A 20,378-nucleotide genomic window follows, 5' to 3' on the forward strand; every position below is an offset into this window, starting at 1 on the left:
GCTTGAATGGTTTTTACTGAATGAGGCACACAATTATGCGCACAATGAATTTTCCGTAATACTCAAATACTCGAATTTTTCGTAATGTTCGGTATACTCGATGAGAACTTTGTTTGGGTTGAAAAGTTGTTACCAAACCAAGAAAAACGAGATTCTATTAGAAAAAAATATAAAGCTTATTTTCTGATGACAGATTTTAAATTTACGTCTATCATATTGATATAAAATTAACAGGGGATGTGAAATGTAGCCGAATGAAGTCAATAGGGCTTAATCTCAATGTGTTTTGCAAGTAAATAATGGTAAACACCATCAGGAGCTCACAATGATATTCGCACTAATATGTATTGATTAATTTAACGTAAAAAGCGTGGTGGCTTCTACGTTTCCGCCACAATACTAATAAATGAATACATTTTTCTATCATCGATGAACACTCTCTAGTACGCTTAGAAAGACAAAAATTAGAGACTCGAATAATCCTTTTGATATGCCTCACGATGCGTAAGTTTGAATCTTCATTGTGCCGATATTGATAATTCCAATTATTTTTTTCAATCAAGATTTATAAAGTTTTTTCGAGTTTCCAAAGAACTGTTTTGCTATTTGTTGACCATTGTTCACAACAGATTAGGTTCAACTGTAGGATCTACATCGGTATTACCAGTAATAAAATTGTCGGCAGCGTTGCGGTTTTTGGCTTAAGGTAGCTACCAAAAGGGAGTTGGTAATGATTTATTTGTAGGGATGGCGCAACCAACTTTATCGAAGTCGTTGTCACTTGTAATGAATGTTTTAGAATCTGAGGTCTGTCTTCCTGCTATTAGATTTACTATCAATCAAATCGAAAAGAATGCAATAAAACTTGCGTTTTTTGAAAAAAAAGGTGGGTGGGTAATGTCAGAGACATAACTGAAAGTCGTGAATACGAAAAAACTGACACGCTCCCATCACTTTTCCGAATATCAGTTGATTGATTGTATGAATTGTGCAAGCTTTCCTCTTTTTCACTAATAGAGTTTGAAGCGATGCACCTACACTAAAGTACAGATTAGGTACATTAAACAGCTACTATTCTACAACTATATATTCTAAACTTGAAACAATTCCTTTTTAATTTGCTAATATAGGCTAGGTACGACAATTTTGTAGTTTATTTTTATTGAAGCTATGAAGTTCGAAGATATCTGATTCTTCTCGAAATTTCAGTACGAAACAATTACAATGGCCTGGTCTGAAATGTATCGACGATCTTCGGTATTCAAGAGTCATTCTAATAATAATAATGATAGTAATAATAAAAATAATAATAATAATAATAATACAGATTAACCTATATATATATATATATATATATATATATATATATATATAATATATATATAATATATATATATATATATATAATATATATATATATATATATATATATATATATATATATATATATATATATATATATATATATATATATATATATATATATATATATATATATATATATAAATATATATATATATATATATATATATATATATATATATATATATATATATATATATATATATATATATATATATATATATATATATATATATATATATATATATATATATATATATATATATATATATATATATATATATATATATATATATATATATATATATATATATATATATATATATATATATATATATATATATATATATATATATATATATATATATATATATATATATATATATATATATATATATATATATATATATATATATATATATATATATATATATATATATATATATATATATATATATATATATATATATATATATATATATATATATATGGCAACCCTGTTTCGCATGGCATATTTCCACACGACCTCATACTAGTATAAAGATGTATTCAACATTCGCTTTCGCATTGCCGTTCGTAATTGAATGCGTTAGTGACGGTATAAATCTGTCTTTCTACCGGTTTTCGGTGCCATCGTGCTGACGGTGTCTCGTACGCTCAGAGTATTTGCTTTAACTTAAATGATGCTATTTCTCACATCACATTTCATTTTATACCTGCTACTGGCGGTGTACGGACCTCCCATTCGCAGAACGGGAAACAGTGAGACGATATAAAAGAGAGAGTTAGTAGAGCGGCAGCCAGTAATACTGAATTGGCTGTCTAGCTGTTAACAGCATCTTGTGGAATTTTTACGCAAAAACACGCACACAGGAGAAATAGTTAAGGGCAAGGCAAAGTCCCGCTCGAACCGTGCTGGTCTGCAGTTCCCAGTTGGCAAAATCCATCGTCGGTTCTGGGTCGGTGGATGCACTCAATTATTCCTAAAATATCGACAAAGGCATGGTTCAGGGGACTAGATGTGAGTAGAAATTTCATTCGTGTGATGTCCAGACTCATGTCCAATCACTACACATTAGATGCACATCTCCTTCGAATTGGACTTTCCAAGACTAATCATTGCGCTTGTGGCGAAGATTACCGCGATATTGACCATGTCGTTTGGACATGCGTGGAGTATCGTGATGTCAGATCTCAACTAATAAATTCCATGCGTACCCAAGGTAGACTATCCAATGTTCCAGTACGCGACATTCTTGCTTGTCGTTCCTTACATGAAACTTCTTTATTATTTCATTAAGTCCATTGGAGTTCCAATTTATATTTTATTTTATGTTAGACTGTTTTCTCTTCCTTGAATTCAACCAATAGCCAGCTATCTTATATTAAATAAAAGTGATGAACTGATACAAACAAACCTGAAATAGTTATAAGATCATGTACAAAATAAATGTATTTTATTTAATATAATTTATAGTAGCAACTCGCTTGATAAAAACAGTGTTTAGATTAACTAATGAATACCAAAATACTAATATGATATTCGAAATGTATTAGGTTTAAAGTACTATGTATTGTGGATGCCACGGCGAAGAAAAACTTATGTATATTGCCTATGAAATAAACGTATTTAGGAAAAAAAAAATCCATCGTCTGCTCCGGAAGGGAAACTACGCAGAGTGTGTCGGTGCCGGTGCACCGGTCGCATCCGGTGCATCTGGCGGCAGTGATGGAGTACTTGGCTGCCGAAGTGTTGGAATTGACCGGTAACGCTACCCGTGACAACAAGAAAACGAAAATCATCCCTCGCCATCCGCAGTTGGCCATTCGTAACGACGAGAAGTTGAAAACCCCGTCCTTTTCAGGACGACCACATCACTGTGATAAAGAAATATTTAGGATTGCTTTAAGTTTAGCCAGTTCTGATACGCCTGGAAAGTAGAATGCGCAAATCACGTGGAAACATTTGTTCTAACAATTTGTTCATCTCTTTCATTTGTTCAATTTGTTCAACTCTTTCGCACGGCATATTTGTATACTAGTATAAAGATGTGTTCAAAATCATCACTTTCGCTTTCGCATTGCCGTTCGTAATTGAATGTGTTAGTGACGGTGCAAATTAATTTAACTTCCATCTTGATGAATCTTTTGGTAAGAAATATTGAGATCTGAGATGGTTCTCGTGTGTGTCTTGTTTCGGCCTTGCTGAAATTTTTGGCTGCCTTTCTACCGATTTTCGGTGTCCTTGTGCTGACGGTGTCTCGTGCATTCAGATCGGGAAACAGTAAGACGACAGGTCCTCGATGTTGCTCTCGTGTGTCTTGTTTCGGGAACAGTTGCTCAGTAAATGGTATGAAAAATAAACCACTCAACTTTTATATGAATGCTCTTGTATAGATGCAGACATCTCACGTTCTGATTGGCTGGTGCTGATGCAATACACGTTCAAGTTGAAAATTTTCGATTCTATTGGTAGTTAGATTATATAAATCCTTCTACAGATCACTGAGCTATGAGCTTTCAAAATATGAGAAAGACAAACGCGCCTTTTGAATTATCTTCTTTGATACTCGTTTATACCAAACATTTCAGAAAAGTTTCATTTTGAGCTATTTGAGAGTATGTCACACAACTGAAAATTTTATTATAAAATTGTGATCATATTTCCGATGGCGTGTAGCAAGAATTGTGTTGATTCATTAGATATAACATGAGATATTCACGATCAAAAACTTATCACTCTCTCAGAGGGTAAATTTTGAAAAGGCGCCCCATAGTAAAGTAAGTCGTATTCACGACAAAAAAAATCATCAGGAATCATAGGATGTGTTGATGACACTCATGCGAAGATTATTACTCCAAGCTCAAATGTACAACATCTTTATTACAATAGGAAAGGCTTTCATAGCTTGAACATTATGCTTATAAGTTTTCTATTGATCGAAAACCAATCTTTTTGTCATGAATACGACTTACTTTACTATGGGGCGCCTTTTCAAAATTTACTCTCTAGGAGAGTGATAAGTTTTTGATCGGGAATATCTCTTGTTATACTTAACGCAACAACATAATTTTACCTCCATGCTATCAGAAACACCGAACCTTGATTTAAAACCAGAGTTTAATTCCTGAATTTAGTTTCAGAATTTAATTCATCAATTCAGTTTCAGCATTCATTTCCAGAATTCAGAACCTACATGTGGAACTAAATTATGAACATGATTTCTGGAACTAGATGCTGGAACAGAATTCAGTTCCTATATCAAGACTTGGAATTCAAGTTCAGAATTTAGTTCTATAACGCAATTTTGAAGATTCTAAAAATAACTTCAGTTCCTTGCTTCTAAAACTAAATTTAAGACCTGAATTCTTGATCTAGATTCCGAAAATATGCAGCTAAATTCGGGGCGTGCCCCAGATTTATATATTAGTTCTTTAATTTTAACAGTTATAACCATTTAACAAATCACGCAAAGCGGTTTTTTAGAGCCACTAAAATATTTCCAAAGGATTTTGAGAAGTTTATTTCTACTAGTATCTAAATCTACAAAACTGTATTTGTTCCGTGTTATTTAATTGTATGGTAGAATATGTTTGCAGTCAATTAGTTGTACTGTAGCATAGATGCTTCGTTAAAATTCTGGAAGCGAAGCAATGAAAGTTGAAAAATATACACAATCTAATACGAATGATTATCTTTATCCAGAAGTGAGAAAGAAACATGTCAGTTTTATTCGTATTCACGTCCTCTAGTTATGCCTTTGTGGATTAGAGCTTAAAGCTGTCAAGTATATGTAAATGTACTAATAAAAGTACACTTGAAACCAAATCTACGGATTTGACTTCAACGAAAAGTGGCATCACTGACTGCAAGGAATAGATCTTCGTGCGAGCAACGAAGCAGCGTCGGCTTTGTTCGCACCCGAATATACGGACAAGTCCGAATACCAGAACGATTATCGAACAAATGCGAAGGAAAGCAAACGATGATCATTGGTGTTCGTTGCATTTTGTCGTGAATACGACTTACTTTACTATGGGGCGCCTTTTCAAAATTTACCCTCTGAGAGAGTGATAAGTTTTTGATCGTGTATATCTCCTGTTATATGTAATGAATCAACATAATTCTTGCTACATGCCATCGGAAATATGATCACAATTTTATGATAAAATTTTCAGTTTTGTGACATATTCTCAAATAGTTCAAAATTAAACTTTTCTGAAATGTTTGGTATAAACGAGTATCCTTAACTGTTCCTCCTGTGTGCGTGTTTCTGCGTAAAAATTCCGCAAGATGCTGTTAACAGCTAGACAGCCAATTCAGTATTACTGGCTGCTGCTCTACTGAATCTCTCTTTTATATCGTCTCACTGTTTCTCGTTCTGCGATATTTTAACAAAGGGGACGTCCGTACACCGCTGCCAGTAGCAGGTATAAAATGAAATGTAATGTGAGAAATAGCGTCTATTGCCTACTAGATGACATCACTGTAAAATGTGTGAACTGTGATGGTGACCATCCATCTACTAGCAAATCGTGTCCCAAACGAGCTGAGTTCACAAAAATTCGACAACAGGCGTCCCGAAAACAATCAACGAGCAAGAATGTTCCACAGAAGGATGAAATTAATTTTCCACCAGTCCCACCGAATAGGGATATTCCGAATTTGCCGCCACTTCCTCGCAGCAATCCAAAAGATTCAGTCGCTGGATCACAAAAAGAATCTTCCTTAAAAATCCCTCCTGGATGGAGCAATAATCAACCACAAGCAAAGGATGACTCTGGTGACTTATTCTCCGCTGAACAACTGATCGTCATTGTTAAAACAATGACAACGAAACTACGAAACTGCAGAAAGCGGTTAGATCAAATCAACGCCTTACGCAAATTCATCATCGAATATGCAATATAATAATCATCGAATATGCAATATAATAATATAATGTTATAGTAAATTGGAATGCTTGCTCACTCAGGAGCAAAACTGCTGAATTGTCCGACTTTATTCAAGAGAAGAATGTCGATATTGCTATTTTAACTGAAACTCATCTCAAACCTGAAATTTCTATTTTTATTTCCAATTACAGGATCCACAGGCTCGACAGGACAACTACCAGAGGAGGGGGAGTAGCCATTGCCATTAAACGATCCATTCAGCATAGGCTTATGTCAGCCTTTAAATTGCAACTAATAGAAGCCATCGGAATTGAGATTACAATGATGATGGGACCCATCATCATCATTGCAGCGTACTGTCCCAAACAAACAAATCTCCGAGATGGTACGTGTGCATCATTGAAGCGAGATCTGGCTATGCTCACTCGATGACAGAACAAATTCATCATTGCTGGGGACCTGAACGCACGGCATGAGTTGTGGGGCAACAAATGACAGAATCGAAACGGATTCGTACTTGCCGAAGATTACGAAGCTGGACAGTACAACATCCTCGCTCCGGATCAACCAACGCGACTTTCCAGATCGGGAGTTCATTCCATTTTGGATATATTCATCAGCAACATCGCCATAGACAGCTCTCCGGTTGTCTTCAACGAGCTCTCTTCTGACCACTTTCCAGTAATATTGACGTTGGGATCTTCACCAGAAACAGTGCCTATTCGACCTCGGAGGAACTATTATCTCACCGACTGGGTCCAATTTCAACAAATCGCCGACCAACTTATTAATATCGATTTGCCACTTGATTCCCCATGGAAATCGATGCGGCCCTATCTTCCTTCCAGCATTCAATCACAGTCGCTCGTGATAGGACGGTTCCAGTACAACATATGCTGAGTTCCTCTGTTCAAATCGACAGTGTCACCAAGAAACTCATCCGACTTCGAAATATCTACCGGAGGCAGTATCAACGAACTGGCATCCTAGATAGGAAGACTTCTTATAACAACTTAACTAGGATAATCCAGGAAAGGATATCTGAGCTTCGCAACAGGAACTTCCAGCAAAAGCTTCGAGAAATTCTCCCACATTCAAAGCCCTTCTGGTCCTTAACGAAGGTGCTTAAGAAAAAACCGAAGCCTATTCCTCCTCTGATGTCACCCCAGGACGCAGCTGAAGGAATACCTTTAATCACACCAGTAGAGAAGGCAAATGCGCTAGGCCAGCAGTTTGTGTGTTCTCACAATTTAGGACTCAACATTGTTAGTCCACATGAAAGAGCCGTTGCAGATAGCGTAGCTGAGGTTGACTAATCAGACAGCTTGGTTCCTGAGGAAAGTAGAGTCACTGCGAATGAGCTGATGGCTATTGTGAAAAAATCCAAAAATATAAAGGCCCCCGGTTTCGAAAACACATTCAACATTGAGCTGAAACATTTGAGTATTCGCTCATTTGTCTTCTTAGCTAAAATTTTTAACAGGTGCTGGGAGCTTGGTTACTTCCCTTCAAAGTGGAAGTTAGCTAAAGTTATCCCAATTTTGAAACCGGGGAAAGATCCTTCCCTTTCCAAGAGCTATCGGCCCATCAGCTTACTCTCTGCCCTATCCAAGCTGTTTGAAAAGTCAATACAAAGGCGAATTCTTGCTTTCGCCGATGAACAGGATATAATTCTGGAAGAACAGTTTGGGTTCCGGAAAGGAAGATCCACCATCCACCAACTCACAAGGGTCAACAACGTCATCCAGCAAAACAAATCAGTGTCCAAAACTACTGCCATGGTAATATTGGATATTGAAAAGGCATTCGATAATGTGTGGCACGATGGCCTGGTGTTTAAACTGCATCGGTATAATTTTCCCATGTATCTTATTAAAATTATCAAAAATTATCTTGCAGATAGGGCATTCCAGGTTTCTCTGAATAATGCACTTTCAGAAAGATTTACTATTCCTGCTGGTGTACCCCAGGGAAGTATCCTAGGTCCCATTCTATACAACATTTTTACATCAGACATCCCACCTCTTCCGGGTGGTGGTGTTATGTCACAATTTGCTGATGATACTGCCATTCTTTACAAAGGTCGTATCATTAATGCTCTGAAGAATAAACTACAGACAGGTCTGGACGCTCTAACTGAATATTTTACAAGCTGGAAAATTGTAATCAATGCAGCAAAAACTCAGGTCATCTTGTTTCCACATTCAAGATCTCCAAAACTTGTTCCATCAGACGAATGCAGAATACGATTCGGTGATGAGATCATTCAATGGTCCGACGAAGTTATCTATCTAGGACTCACCTTTGACAAACATCTGATATTCAGGTCACATGTTGACAAAATCGTTCAAAAATGCAGCATACTCATTAGGTCTCTGTATCCGCTGATTTGTAGAACATCTAAACTGTGCCTGTATATAAACAAATCATCTACCCCGCAATTGAATACGCAGTCCCTGTTTGGCGGGGCTGTGCACGAACACACAAACTTAGGCTTCAGCGCATTCAAAGTGAGATGTTAAAAATGATTCTTAATCTACCCCCTTGGACAAGGACTAGTAAAGTACATGAGATGGCCTCCCTGGAGAACAAAAATTCGAACAATACTGCACGAAATTTGAAGAGAGGTGCTCAATCTCTGAAATACAAATAATTCAAAATTTGTTCGTATTAGGTTAGGGATAGTTATAAGTAGGTAGATATTTTATTAATATTAAAAATAAATATTATGATTAAACATTAGTATGTAAAACAAGAGTAACTAAAACACCTATTATTAATAACGAATCGTATGAACAACAAAGATGAAAGGTCAAAGGGTCAAAACACTTGTACTGTAAAATGTTGATGTAATACACAAAAATAAGATTAATAAACAGATATTAATGCAAAAAAATGAGAAATAGCGTCATTTAAGTTAAAGCAGCTACTCTGAACGTACGAGACACCGTCAGCACGATGGCATCGAAAACCGGTAGAAAGGCATTTTTGTACCGTCACTAACACATTCAATCACGAACGGCAATGCGAAAGTGATGATGTTGAACATATCTTTATACTAGTATGGGGTTATGTGAAAACATGCCATGCGAAACAGGGTTGCCGTATGTACAGGTTAATCTGTATTATTATTGTTTTTATTATTATTATTATTATTATTATTATTATTATTATTATTATTATTATTGTTATTATTATTATTATTATTATTATCATTATTATTATTATCATTATTATTATTATCATTATTATTACTATCATTATTATTATTAGAATGACTCTTGCATACCGAAGATCGTCGATACATTTCAGACCAGGCCATTGCAATTGTCTCATACTTCCTTGTTTCAAGTTATGAATATATAGTTGTAGAATAGTAGCTGTTTAATGTAACTAATCTGTACTTTAATGTAGATGCATCGCTTCAAACTCTATTAGTGAAAGAGAGGAAAGCTTGCTCAAATCATACAATCAATCAACTAACTGATATTCGGAAAAATGATGAGAGCGTGTCAGTTTTTTCGTATTCACGACATCTAGTTATGTCTCTGACATTATCCACCCGCCTTTTTAATCAAATTCTCTATTCTGATCAGGTATGTGATCATAAACTAAAAGTCCGCTATATAGATACGAACAATTGCGGGTCCAATCACGATTCGTTCATATGGAACAGTAGTCCTCTAATTGGAATGTTAAATGAAATGCACCAGAACGGCGAACATAACACCTGGCTTTTAGGTAAGAATAAGCGTTACATCGTTCGTCGGTTACATTTCATACAATGGATGCTAATCTTCCTTTTACTTCGATTGCAGGTAATGCTGTATATCCACACGAACTACAAGTTCACCAAGTCAAGCAAGATTCAATTAGTTGAACTCAAATGCACAAATGACTATTGAACGAACAATCGGAGTGTTGAAAATGTATTCCAATGTGTTTTAAGTGCTCGGCAGTTGCATTACAAACGGAAAAACCAGCAAATATTGTAAATGTAATGAAGATCCCGGGTCTATCATAATTAAAACGAAAATGAAATTCTAGCTGACGAAATAAGAAATCAAGCAATGAACTTAAATATTACATTTTAGAATGTTTCTTCAATAAACATAACAACATTTGTTTTAAATCATTCAGTAAAAACCATTCAAGCGAAGAGGTTGTGTTTCGATTGTACTGGCTCGTGAGTTAACGGCTGCTACCGAGACAATTCTAAGCTTCAGGTAGTTAAACTGCCCATAGCAAACGCAATATTCGGGGCGTTTCCCGACTGGAAAGCTAGCAACGAAGGCCATCCCGTTCATACGCACAGAGGTGTAGAGACACAGAGGTGCGAGAACATAGAAGTGACGAGTCACAGAGATGTCATCGCATAAAGGTGCGAAGACAAAGGGGTGCAAAGGCACAGAGGTGCTAAAGCAATCCAGTGCTGATCTACCAGGTACCAGAATTTGTACGCTGCGTAGGATCAAAAGAGACGGCATATATCGCGACGTGCTACACTGCAAGCATCGCATTTGATCGCCACCAAGAGCAAAAGCACTGTACCTGGGGTCAGGTACAGGCAGCACAGTAAGTGCAGTGGTGTCCACAACGGCAGAGCAACTGAGATAGCAGTAAACGACAGAAGACTGCCAATTGGAAATCGTTGGAAGAGCTTCACGTCGTTCTTTACGATAAAGGAACAGAGACATCAGCTACAAGGTAGATTTAATTTAATTTATTTTTTATTTCTCATATCTGAAATTTTACTAAACATAAGTTTTTATTTTGGTATTATTAATTTACAAAAAAATTTAATGTAATGGATGATCTCATGGAAGATCATCCGAATCCGATTCCGGATACTAGTAAGAGTTTAAATACTCCGAGGGCTAAACATTATCCACAGGGTACCACTGGGCCATGGATAGTCTATCTTCGAAAAAAAGAAAATATTTTAAACTTGATGCAAATTACAAAGGATTTGACATCACATTTCTCTGAAGTTAAAGAAATCTGTAAGGTTAATAGAGATAAAATTCGAGTTGTTGTTAACGACTTGAAACAGGCAAACGATATTGTAACCTGTAAATTATTTGCTATTGAATATCGAGTTTACATTCCATCGAAGGAGGTAGAAATTGACGGTGTTGTGACTGAAGCAAGTCTGACAGCAGATGATTTACTCAAAAATGGAGTTGGCCGTTTTAAAAACTCCATGCTTGAGGGAATTAAGATACTCGAGTGCAACAATTGTACTCAGCATCTATTGTCGATGGAAAAAAGTCTTATCGTCCCTCAGATTCGTTTCGCGTAACATTTGCCGGATCTGCATTGCCTAGCCATGTCTATATCGATAAAATTCGTCTTCCTGTTCGGCTTTTCGTACCGCATGTTATGAATTGCACGAACTGTAAAAAATTCGGACATACAGCTACTTACTGTAGTAATAAGTCCAAATGTATCAAATGTCAAGGGCCTCATAAGGATAATCTTTGCGATAAAGATGTTGAAAAATGTGTTTATTGTGGGGAAAGTCCCCATGATGATCTTTCAGTGTGCGCTGCATTTAAGCTGCGTAAAGACAAAATGAAGCTTTCTTTAAAAGCACGGTCTAAGCGCACATATGCAGAAATGCTTAAAACGGTCATACATGTCTCCCCTTTGGAAACCGAAAACGGTTTTTCAAATCTTGCGGAGCCAGAGGAATCTGACTCTGACGGAAATAGTAAAGATACCTCGTTTGTCACTCCTCAAGGGTCTGTTAAGAGGAGATTACCAAACCATAAAATACCAAAAAAGACACCTAAAATTACACCTTCAAAAAAAGATCCCCGTGTTAAAGCTAAAAAGCCAAATATAAAACCAAAAACTGTGCCTCCTGGTTTGTCAAATTCACAAACCAATCCAGGAACTAGCTCAAGAAAAGACAATAATCCAGTGGGCTCCATTTCACATTCATCAACAGGATTACTGAAATTTTCGGAAATTGTAGAATGGATTTTCGCTGCATTCAATATTTCTGAACCTCTAAAGACCATCATAACAGCATTCTTTCCAATAGCTAGAACTTTTTTGAAACAGTTATCAGCTCAATGGCCAGCTCTTTCAGGTTTTGTATCATTTGATGGATAATTTATCATCCGCCGCAAATGATTCAATCACTGTCCTGCAGTGGAATTGTCGAAGCATCATGCCAAAACTTGATTCATTTAAAGTTTTGTTGCATAGTCAAAAATGTGATGTATTTGCTTTGTGCGAAACATGGCTTACATCAAACATAGCCTTAAATTTTAATGACTTTAACATTATACGTCTCGATAGAGACTCCCCGTATGGTGGAGTGCTTTTAGGAATTAAGAAATGTTATTCCTTCTATGGATTAAACATTCCTTCGACTTCTAGTATAGAAGTTGTTGCTTGTCAAATAAACATTAAAGGAAAGGACATTTGCATTGCTTCGGTATATATTCCTCCAAGAGCTCAAGTTGGACAACGACAGCTTAATGAAATTGTCGAAGCCCTTCCTGTCCCACGTTTGATTTTAGGAGATTTCAATTCGCATGGAATGATGTGGGGTTCCGTTTACAATGATAGCAGATCATCTCTAATATATAATATTTTCAACAATTTTAGCATGTCGGTACTAAATATGGGTAGCATGACACGGATCCCAAGACCTCCTGCACGTCCAAGTGCATTAGATTTATCTCTTTGCTCGAGTTCAATTCGACTAGATTGCACCTGGAAAGTATTTCCTGATTTACATGGTAGCGATCATTTACCAATCATCATCGCAATTAGCAGTAACAAAGGCATTGCTAATTCAGTTAATATTCCATATGATTTGACAAAAAATATCGACTGGATTAAATACCAAAGTAATATTTCAAGTGTCTTAACTTCAATGGAAGAGCTCCCCCCACTTGAAGAATATGACTTCCTCGTTTGTTCGATTCTGGAGGCTGCAGAACAAGCCCATACCAAACGATTTCTTGGTCCATCGTCTAACAGAAGGCCTTCAAACCCTTGGTGGGACAAAGAGTGCTCAGATGCTAAGCACGCGAAACAAAATGCTTTCAAGACGTTTTTAAAACGAGGAGGAGGAACTCCTCAGAATTTTGAAAATTTCTTGATTTTAGAAACCAAGTACAAGAGCATACTTCGGGCCAAGAAATGTAGCTATTGGAGACATTTTGTCGAAGGTTTGTCAAGAGAAACCTCAATGAGCACTCTTTGGAATACGGCCAGACGAATGAGGAATCGTAACGTAGGAAATGAGAGTGAGGAATACTCGAACCGATGGATATTTGATTTTGCGAGGAAAGTTTGTCCAGATTCTGTTCCTACGCATAGCATTATAAGAGAATCTTTTCCAAATAATGGTTCCATTGATAGCCCCTTTTCAATGATGGATTTTTCTATAGCACTCATGTCTTGTAACAATAACGCTCCTGGGTTGGACAGAATTAAATTCAACTTGGTGAAAAATCTGCCCGACCTTGCAAAAAGACGTTTGTTGGAATTGTTTAACAAGTTTCTTGAGCAAAATATTGTTCCACCTGACTGGAGGCAAGTGAAAGTTATCGCCATTCAAAAGCCGGGGAAACCAGCTTCTAATCACTACTCATATAGACCCATTGCGATGTTGTCCTGCATCAGAAAATTGTTCGAAAAAATTATTCTACGACGTCTCGACACTTGGGTCGAGACGAACGGGTTGTTGTCTGATACTCAGTTTGGCTTCCGTAGAAATAAAGGGACGAATGACTGCCTTGCATTACTTTCGTCTGACATCCAAATTGCCCTCGCTCAAAAGCAACAAATGGCATCTGTATTTTTAGACATTAAAGGAGCATTTGATTCAGTTTCCATTGATGTTCTTTCAGACAAGCTCCACCAACATGGACTTCTAGCGATTATAAATAATTATTTGCACAACCTTTTGTCAGAGAAGCGCATGCATTTTTCACATGGCGATTTGGCAACATTCAGAATTAGCTACATGGGTCTACCGCAAGGCTCATGCCTCAGTCCGCTCCTTTATAATTTTTACGTGAATGACATTGACAGCTGTCTAGTAACCCCATGTACACTAAGACAATTGGCAGATGATGGCGTAGTTTCAGTTACTGGACCCAAAGCTATTGATCTGCAAAAACCATTGCAAGATACCTTAGATAACTTGTCCGTTTGGGCTATTCATCTGGGTATCGAATTCTCTGCGGAGAAAACAGAGCTGGTCGTCTTTTCAAGAAAGCATGATCCCGCGCAGCTTCAGCTTCATATGATGGGAAGAATGATCCAACAGGTTTTGACTTTCAAATACCTTGGGGTGAATTCAATATCGTTGTTTGCGAATTGCTTTAGGGTGCATGCATTCGACACATACAATGAGTTTTGAAGTTCTGGCGGGAGTTCTTCCATTGAAAGATCGTTTTTGGGAGCTTTCATCGCGGCTGCTAATAAGATGTGAGGTACTGAATCCCCTGGTTATTAATAACGTCGAAAGGCTAGTTGAGCTTCAATCTCAAACAAGATTCATGACAGTATATTATAACCATATGTCACAGGAAATCAACCCTTCAAGATATATTCCTATCCGTGTCAGCCTCCTAAATGTCCCTGACTCAACTTTATTTTTCGACACATCCATGCAGCGCGAAGTGCGTGGAATCCCGGAACACCTACGCTCGATGGAAATCATAAAAATATTTACAAGTAAGTTCAGGCATATTGACTCTGAGAAAATATTTTACACGGACGGATCACGAATTGAAGAGGCTACTGGGTTTGGTATATTCAACAATAATGTTTCGGTCTCATTTAAGCTTCAAGAACCTGCATCTGTTTATATATTAATAACGTCGAAAGGCTAGTTGAGCTTCAATCTCAAACAAGATTCATGACAGTATATTATAACCATATGTCACAGGAAATCAACCCTTCAAGATATATTCCTATCCGTGTCAGCCTCCTAAATGTCCCTGACTCAACTTTATTTTTCGACACATCCATGCAGCGCGAAGTGCGTGGAATCCCGGAACACCTACGCTCGATGGAAATCATAAAAATATTTACAAGTAAGTTCAGGCATATTGACTCTGAGAAAATATTTTACACGGACGGATCACGAATTGAAGAGGCTACTGGGTTTGGTATATTCAACAATAATGTTTCGGTCTCATTTAAGCTTCAAGAACCTGCATCTGTTTATATATCACATTATCTCCAAACCATTATTTCCTTTTCACAGATAGTCTGAGTGCAATTGAAGCTATTCGCTCAAACGCTGCTTGCCAAAATGAACCTTTTTTCTTGGGCAAAATAAAACAGTGCCTGAACGTCATATTGAATAATAATTATCAAATCACAATAGTTTGGGTTCCAGCTCATTGCTCCATTCCAGGCAATGAAAGAGCCGATATTTTAGCCAAACATGGTGCTATTGAGGGTGAGATTTATGAGAGACCGATTGCTTTCAACGAATTCTATAGCGCGTCTCGCCAAAGAAGACTTGCCAGCTGGCAAGCTTCTTGGGATAAAGATGATCTGGGTTGGTGGATGCACTCAATTATTCCTAAAATATCGACAAAGGCATGGTTTAGGGGACTGGATGTGAGTAGAGATTTCATTCGTGTGATGTCCAGACTCATGTCCAATCACTACACGTTAGATGCACATCTCCTTCGAATTGGACTTTCCGAGACTAATAATTGTGCTTGCGGCGAAGGTTACCGCGATATTGACCATGTTGTTTGGACATGCGTGGAGTTTCGTGATGTCAGATCTCAACTAATAAATTCCTTGCGTACCCAAGGTAGACTATCCAATGTCCCAGTTCGCGACATTCTTGCTTGTCGTGACCTTCCATACATGAAACTTCTTTATCATTTCATTAAATCCATTGGAGTTCCAATTTAAATTTTATTTTATGTTAGACTGTTTTCTCTTCCATGAGTTCAACCAATAGCCAACTATAGGATATTGAATATAAGTGGTGAACTGATACAAACAAACCTGAAATAGTTATAAGATCATGTACAAAATAAATGTATTTTATTTAATGTAATTTAAAATAGCAACTCGCTTGATAAAAACAGTGTTTAGATTAACTAATGAGTAATGAGTACCAACATACTAATATGATATTCGAAATGTATTAGGTTTAAGCTACTATGTATTGTGGATGCCACGGCGAAGAAAAACTTATGTATATTGCCTATGAAATAAACGTATTTATGAAAAAAAATTGTTTTAAATCTTAGCTCATGCTTTTATTTATTGTCTTCAAATGATTGAATTAATTTTATTTCGTTTTTATTGAAAATTGAAATTCAAATTTCATTGAAATCTGATTTTTTTAGCGTTTATTTCGAAAATTAAAAAGTTCTACCTTATACATATGTAAAAGATGTAAAAGTTCTACTTTCTACATATACCAATAAACTTATATTTTTACGCATCATTAAAACTTCGATTGATTTTAGTTTGAATTGTTGGTAACTTAAACACAAATGTTTGGAATCGAAAACGGTTTAAATTAAACATATCACATTTTTGCCATCAGCTCCATTTTTTTCTTGTATTGTATTCTTGTCACATGACTGTAGTCACCCTATTCTACGAGTCGAGTGACGTGAGTGGTTCATTCCATGGTGAGTGAAACGATGAACCTCAAATGACGAACGATTCATTTTCCCAAACGTCAAAACGATTGTGAAATGTTGCCGGTTGTGAGGTTAATTTTGTAAATGTTGCCGGTAGTGAGGTTTAAATTTTTTCGATATAAATCTTCAGTGGTGAATTTGTTTTCGGACTCCGGTTTGTTTTGTTTTTTTTTAAACATGAGTGCATTTTCCATTGCCGTTGGTTTGTGTGAATAATTTATGTCGATAATACTGGAAATCACTACAAGTTACTGGCTTTAAAAAATTTTCGGATCGTTTCCAACGATTTGTCTTATTTGCAAAGTATGCTTCTGGGGAGCGAAATATCAGCTGTAAATTTGTTTATTTGACCTAAATCAGGTATCAAGTTTACCTACATTACAGTCCAGACTGTTGTATATGTATTTGTAACCTTCATGTCTGTCTTATATTAAGTTTACCCGATATAATAAATCAGTTGATACTGTGTGTGCAAGCCAACCGTCTATATAGTTTATATCGATCCGTGCGAGATCACAACATGGCGCAGCCGATAATAAAGTGATGAAAATAAAAAAGGCGGGTGAGTAATGTCAGAGACATAACTGGATGTCGTGAATATGAAAACCACTGACATGTTCTTTAACACTTCCGAATATCAATAAGTTGATCAATTGTATGAATTATGCAAGCATTCCCCGTTTTCACATTTTTCGCAAAACCAAAGAAGGCTTCACTTGATCTCGATTACTGTGAATTTCACACTGCGAAAAGTGCACAAATCTTATTAAACAGTTCTAGATTCGCACTGAACTGAGGTTTTTTACCTTCCGAGGTTTCTTTTTACGTGATTTCGTTTGTAGCTTTTTCACTAATGGACGGTCCTTACGGCTATAGAATAGCCGCATACAGAATTTTAATGTTGATTATTTATTTTCGAATTTTCATAATTCATTGAAAGAAATTATCAATATGGTGTAGGGATTCGTTTCTAGCATTCAGAAGGGTCAAATTGCGTAATTCTCTACGACATTAAACTCGGGAACATTTTTCGCAGAAACAAAAAAGGCTTCTCTTGATTTCGATTACTGTGAATTTCACACAGCGAAAAGTGCACAAATCTAACCAAGCTGTTCTAGATTTGCACTAAACTGAGGATATTTACCTTCTATTTGCGAACAACAAATCCTAACAGTTCTTAAGAAAACTTTTAGAGCCATTAGAACGGCTGATTTTGTGTGATGCTCTCCACCGTTGTCCTCTTTCCGTTGTTTTTTCACCAATGCATGCAACTGGCGGCTGTGACGTAATCGCTCTTGCCGTCAGCGAAACTAGCTTCACAAACGACACAATACATCTGCGCGCAGTGGCGATAGAATCCAAACTGATCCAATTTTTGGTAAGAGGTTCCTTTTTACGGTGATTTCGATTGTATTTTTTGTTTCAATTATAGAGGCCTTTAACATTAATGTCATTCACCTCTTCGGACCAGAAAAACTTTCTGACCCTATGTGCGGGGTTGGGAATCGAACCCAGGCAGGCTGTGTGAAAGGCATCGACTTACCCATCACGCTAAACCCGTCCCCTAGTGATTTCGTTTGTAGCTTGTAGCATTAGTGAAAATTAGGCGGTCCTAACGGCTAAAAAATAGCCTCATACAAAATTTAAATGTCGATTATTTCATTTCGGATTTGCATTTCATTGAAAGAAACTATCAGGATGCTGTACGGGATTCATTCCTGCCTTTCAGAAGGACCAAATTGTGGAACGCGTTCTGATTGGCTGGTGTTGACACGGGTCAAATGAGACAGGTTTTTCAATAGTGTACTTCAATGCTGTTGATATACACGTTTAAGTTGAAAATTTTTGATTCTATTGGTAGTTAAATTATATAAATCCTTTCACAGATCACTGAGCTATGAGCTTTAAAAATACGAGCAAGGCAAACGCGCCTTATGGATTATCCCCTTTGATTCTCGTTTATACCAAACATTTCAGAAAAGTTTAATTTGGAATTATTTGAGATTATGTCACAAAACTGAAAATTTTATCATAAAATTGTGATCATATTTCCGATGGCATGTAGCAAAAATTATGTTGATTCGATAGATACAACAAGAGATATTCACGATCAAAAACTTATCACTCTCTCAGAGGGTAAATTTTGAAAAGGCGCTCCATAGTAAAGTAAGTCGTATTCACGACAAAAAACATCCATCAACTCCGACTCCGGATAAGCCGAACCTTCGGATTAAACGAAAAAAGTTACCGCAGAAGAGTTATTTGGATAAGTTTACGGTCGAACAGATTGCACGTATAGCCACATTGCGGTCAATAGGAAGGCCCCGCGGAACAGCCATTTTGCAAAAATATACCGAAGAGACATTCAGGATGGATAGCTTCAAGCGACCGGATACTTTGGAGTTAACAGGGAATGTGGCTGAGCATTGAAAAAAGTTTAAACAACAAATGGAGTTTTTATGATAGCCATTGGATATGATACGAAGCCCGATAAAGTTAAAGTTGAAGTGTTTAACACTTTTGTCTTTGATGATGAAGAAGGCAGAACGTATGCAAAGGTGGTGGAAAAGTTCGATGCCTACTGCAATCCAAGAAATAATGAAATATATTCGCGATGGAAGTTCTATTCTTGTGGTCAAGCAGAAAATGAACCGTTCGAACACTTTTTGACCGATCTCCGTACGATGATGAAAGATTGTGCTACTCTGGAGGAAGACAAAACGATAAGAGACCGCATTATTTTTGGCTGCCATAGTACCGAACTGAGAGACAAACTTATCACCAAAGACTGCACAAAGGACGTCACATTAAATGCTGCGATAGAGGAGGCAAGGATAGATGAAGTGAAAAGGAAACAATTGAAGCTCATCAATCGTGGATCTTCGAGTAACGTATTGGTGGATATGGTTAGCCGAAGTGTGACGCAACCTACTGGAATACACAACCGTAATATACCGAATGGAAACCGTGATAATAGGAGTTTCAAACAATGTGAGTACTGCTTAACATCCCATGCAAAATTGAGATGCCCCGCATACGGACAGCAGTGCAGGAGATGCCAGAAGATGCACCACTACCAACGAGCCTGCCGAAGCCGACCATAGTACAGAATCATGAAATTCGTGCAGAGGACGCCGATGGTTTAACGAGAGTGAGAGATTGGGGTGAAACTGCTGATGATTGTGATGACGTCATCGTTAGTTCAGTAGTACGAGAATTGCCGCCGCTCAATATGGTAAATACACTGAGGTCTTGTTTTATGCGGTTTTTTCTACGCGACTTTCTTATGCGAATTTTCAGAGTTATGCGGTTTTTTATGCGAAGTTTCAGAGTTATGCGATTTTTTATGCGAATTTTCAGAGTTATGCGGTTTCCCTTCTGCGGTTTTTTTTATGCGAAGTTTCAGAGTTATGCGTTTTTTATGCGAAGTTTCAGAGTTATGCTTTTTTTTATGCGAATTTTCAG

At 36.9% G+C, this 20,378-nt stretch overlaps 1 protein-coding gene across 4 annotated transcripts in view; it reads left to right on the forward strand.

Annotated features, from left to right (window-relative positions):
- LOC131431914 (ras-related protein Rab-35) overlaps window positions 1-20,378 on the forward strand; it is a 206,687-nt gene that overhangs the window by 87,726 nt on the left and 98,583 nt on the right. The window contains exon 2 of one of the 4 annotated variants that reach the window (XM_058597871.1): window positions 9,855-9,999. The exons of the other annotated variants lie outside the window; for them this stretch is intronic. Within the exon in view, the coding sequence (XP_058453854.1) occupies window positions 9,951-9,999 (49 nt within the window). The 5' untranslated portion in view covers window positions 9,855-9,950. The remainder of the gene's footprint in view (window positions 1-9,854; window positions 10,000-20,378) is intronic. 4 annotated transcript variants of the gene reach the window in all.

This window comes from Malaya genurostris, chromosome 2 (genome assembly GCF_030247185.1).
Source record: "Malaya genurostris strain Urasoe2022 chromosome 2, Malgen_1.1, whole genome shotgun sequence".
Classification (NCBI taxonomy): domain Eukaryota; kingdom Metazoa; phylum Arthropoda; class Insecta; order Diptera; family Culicidae; genus Malaya; species Malaya genurostris.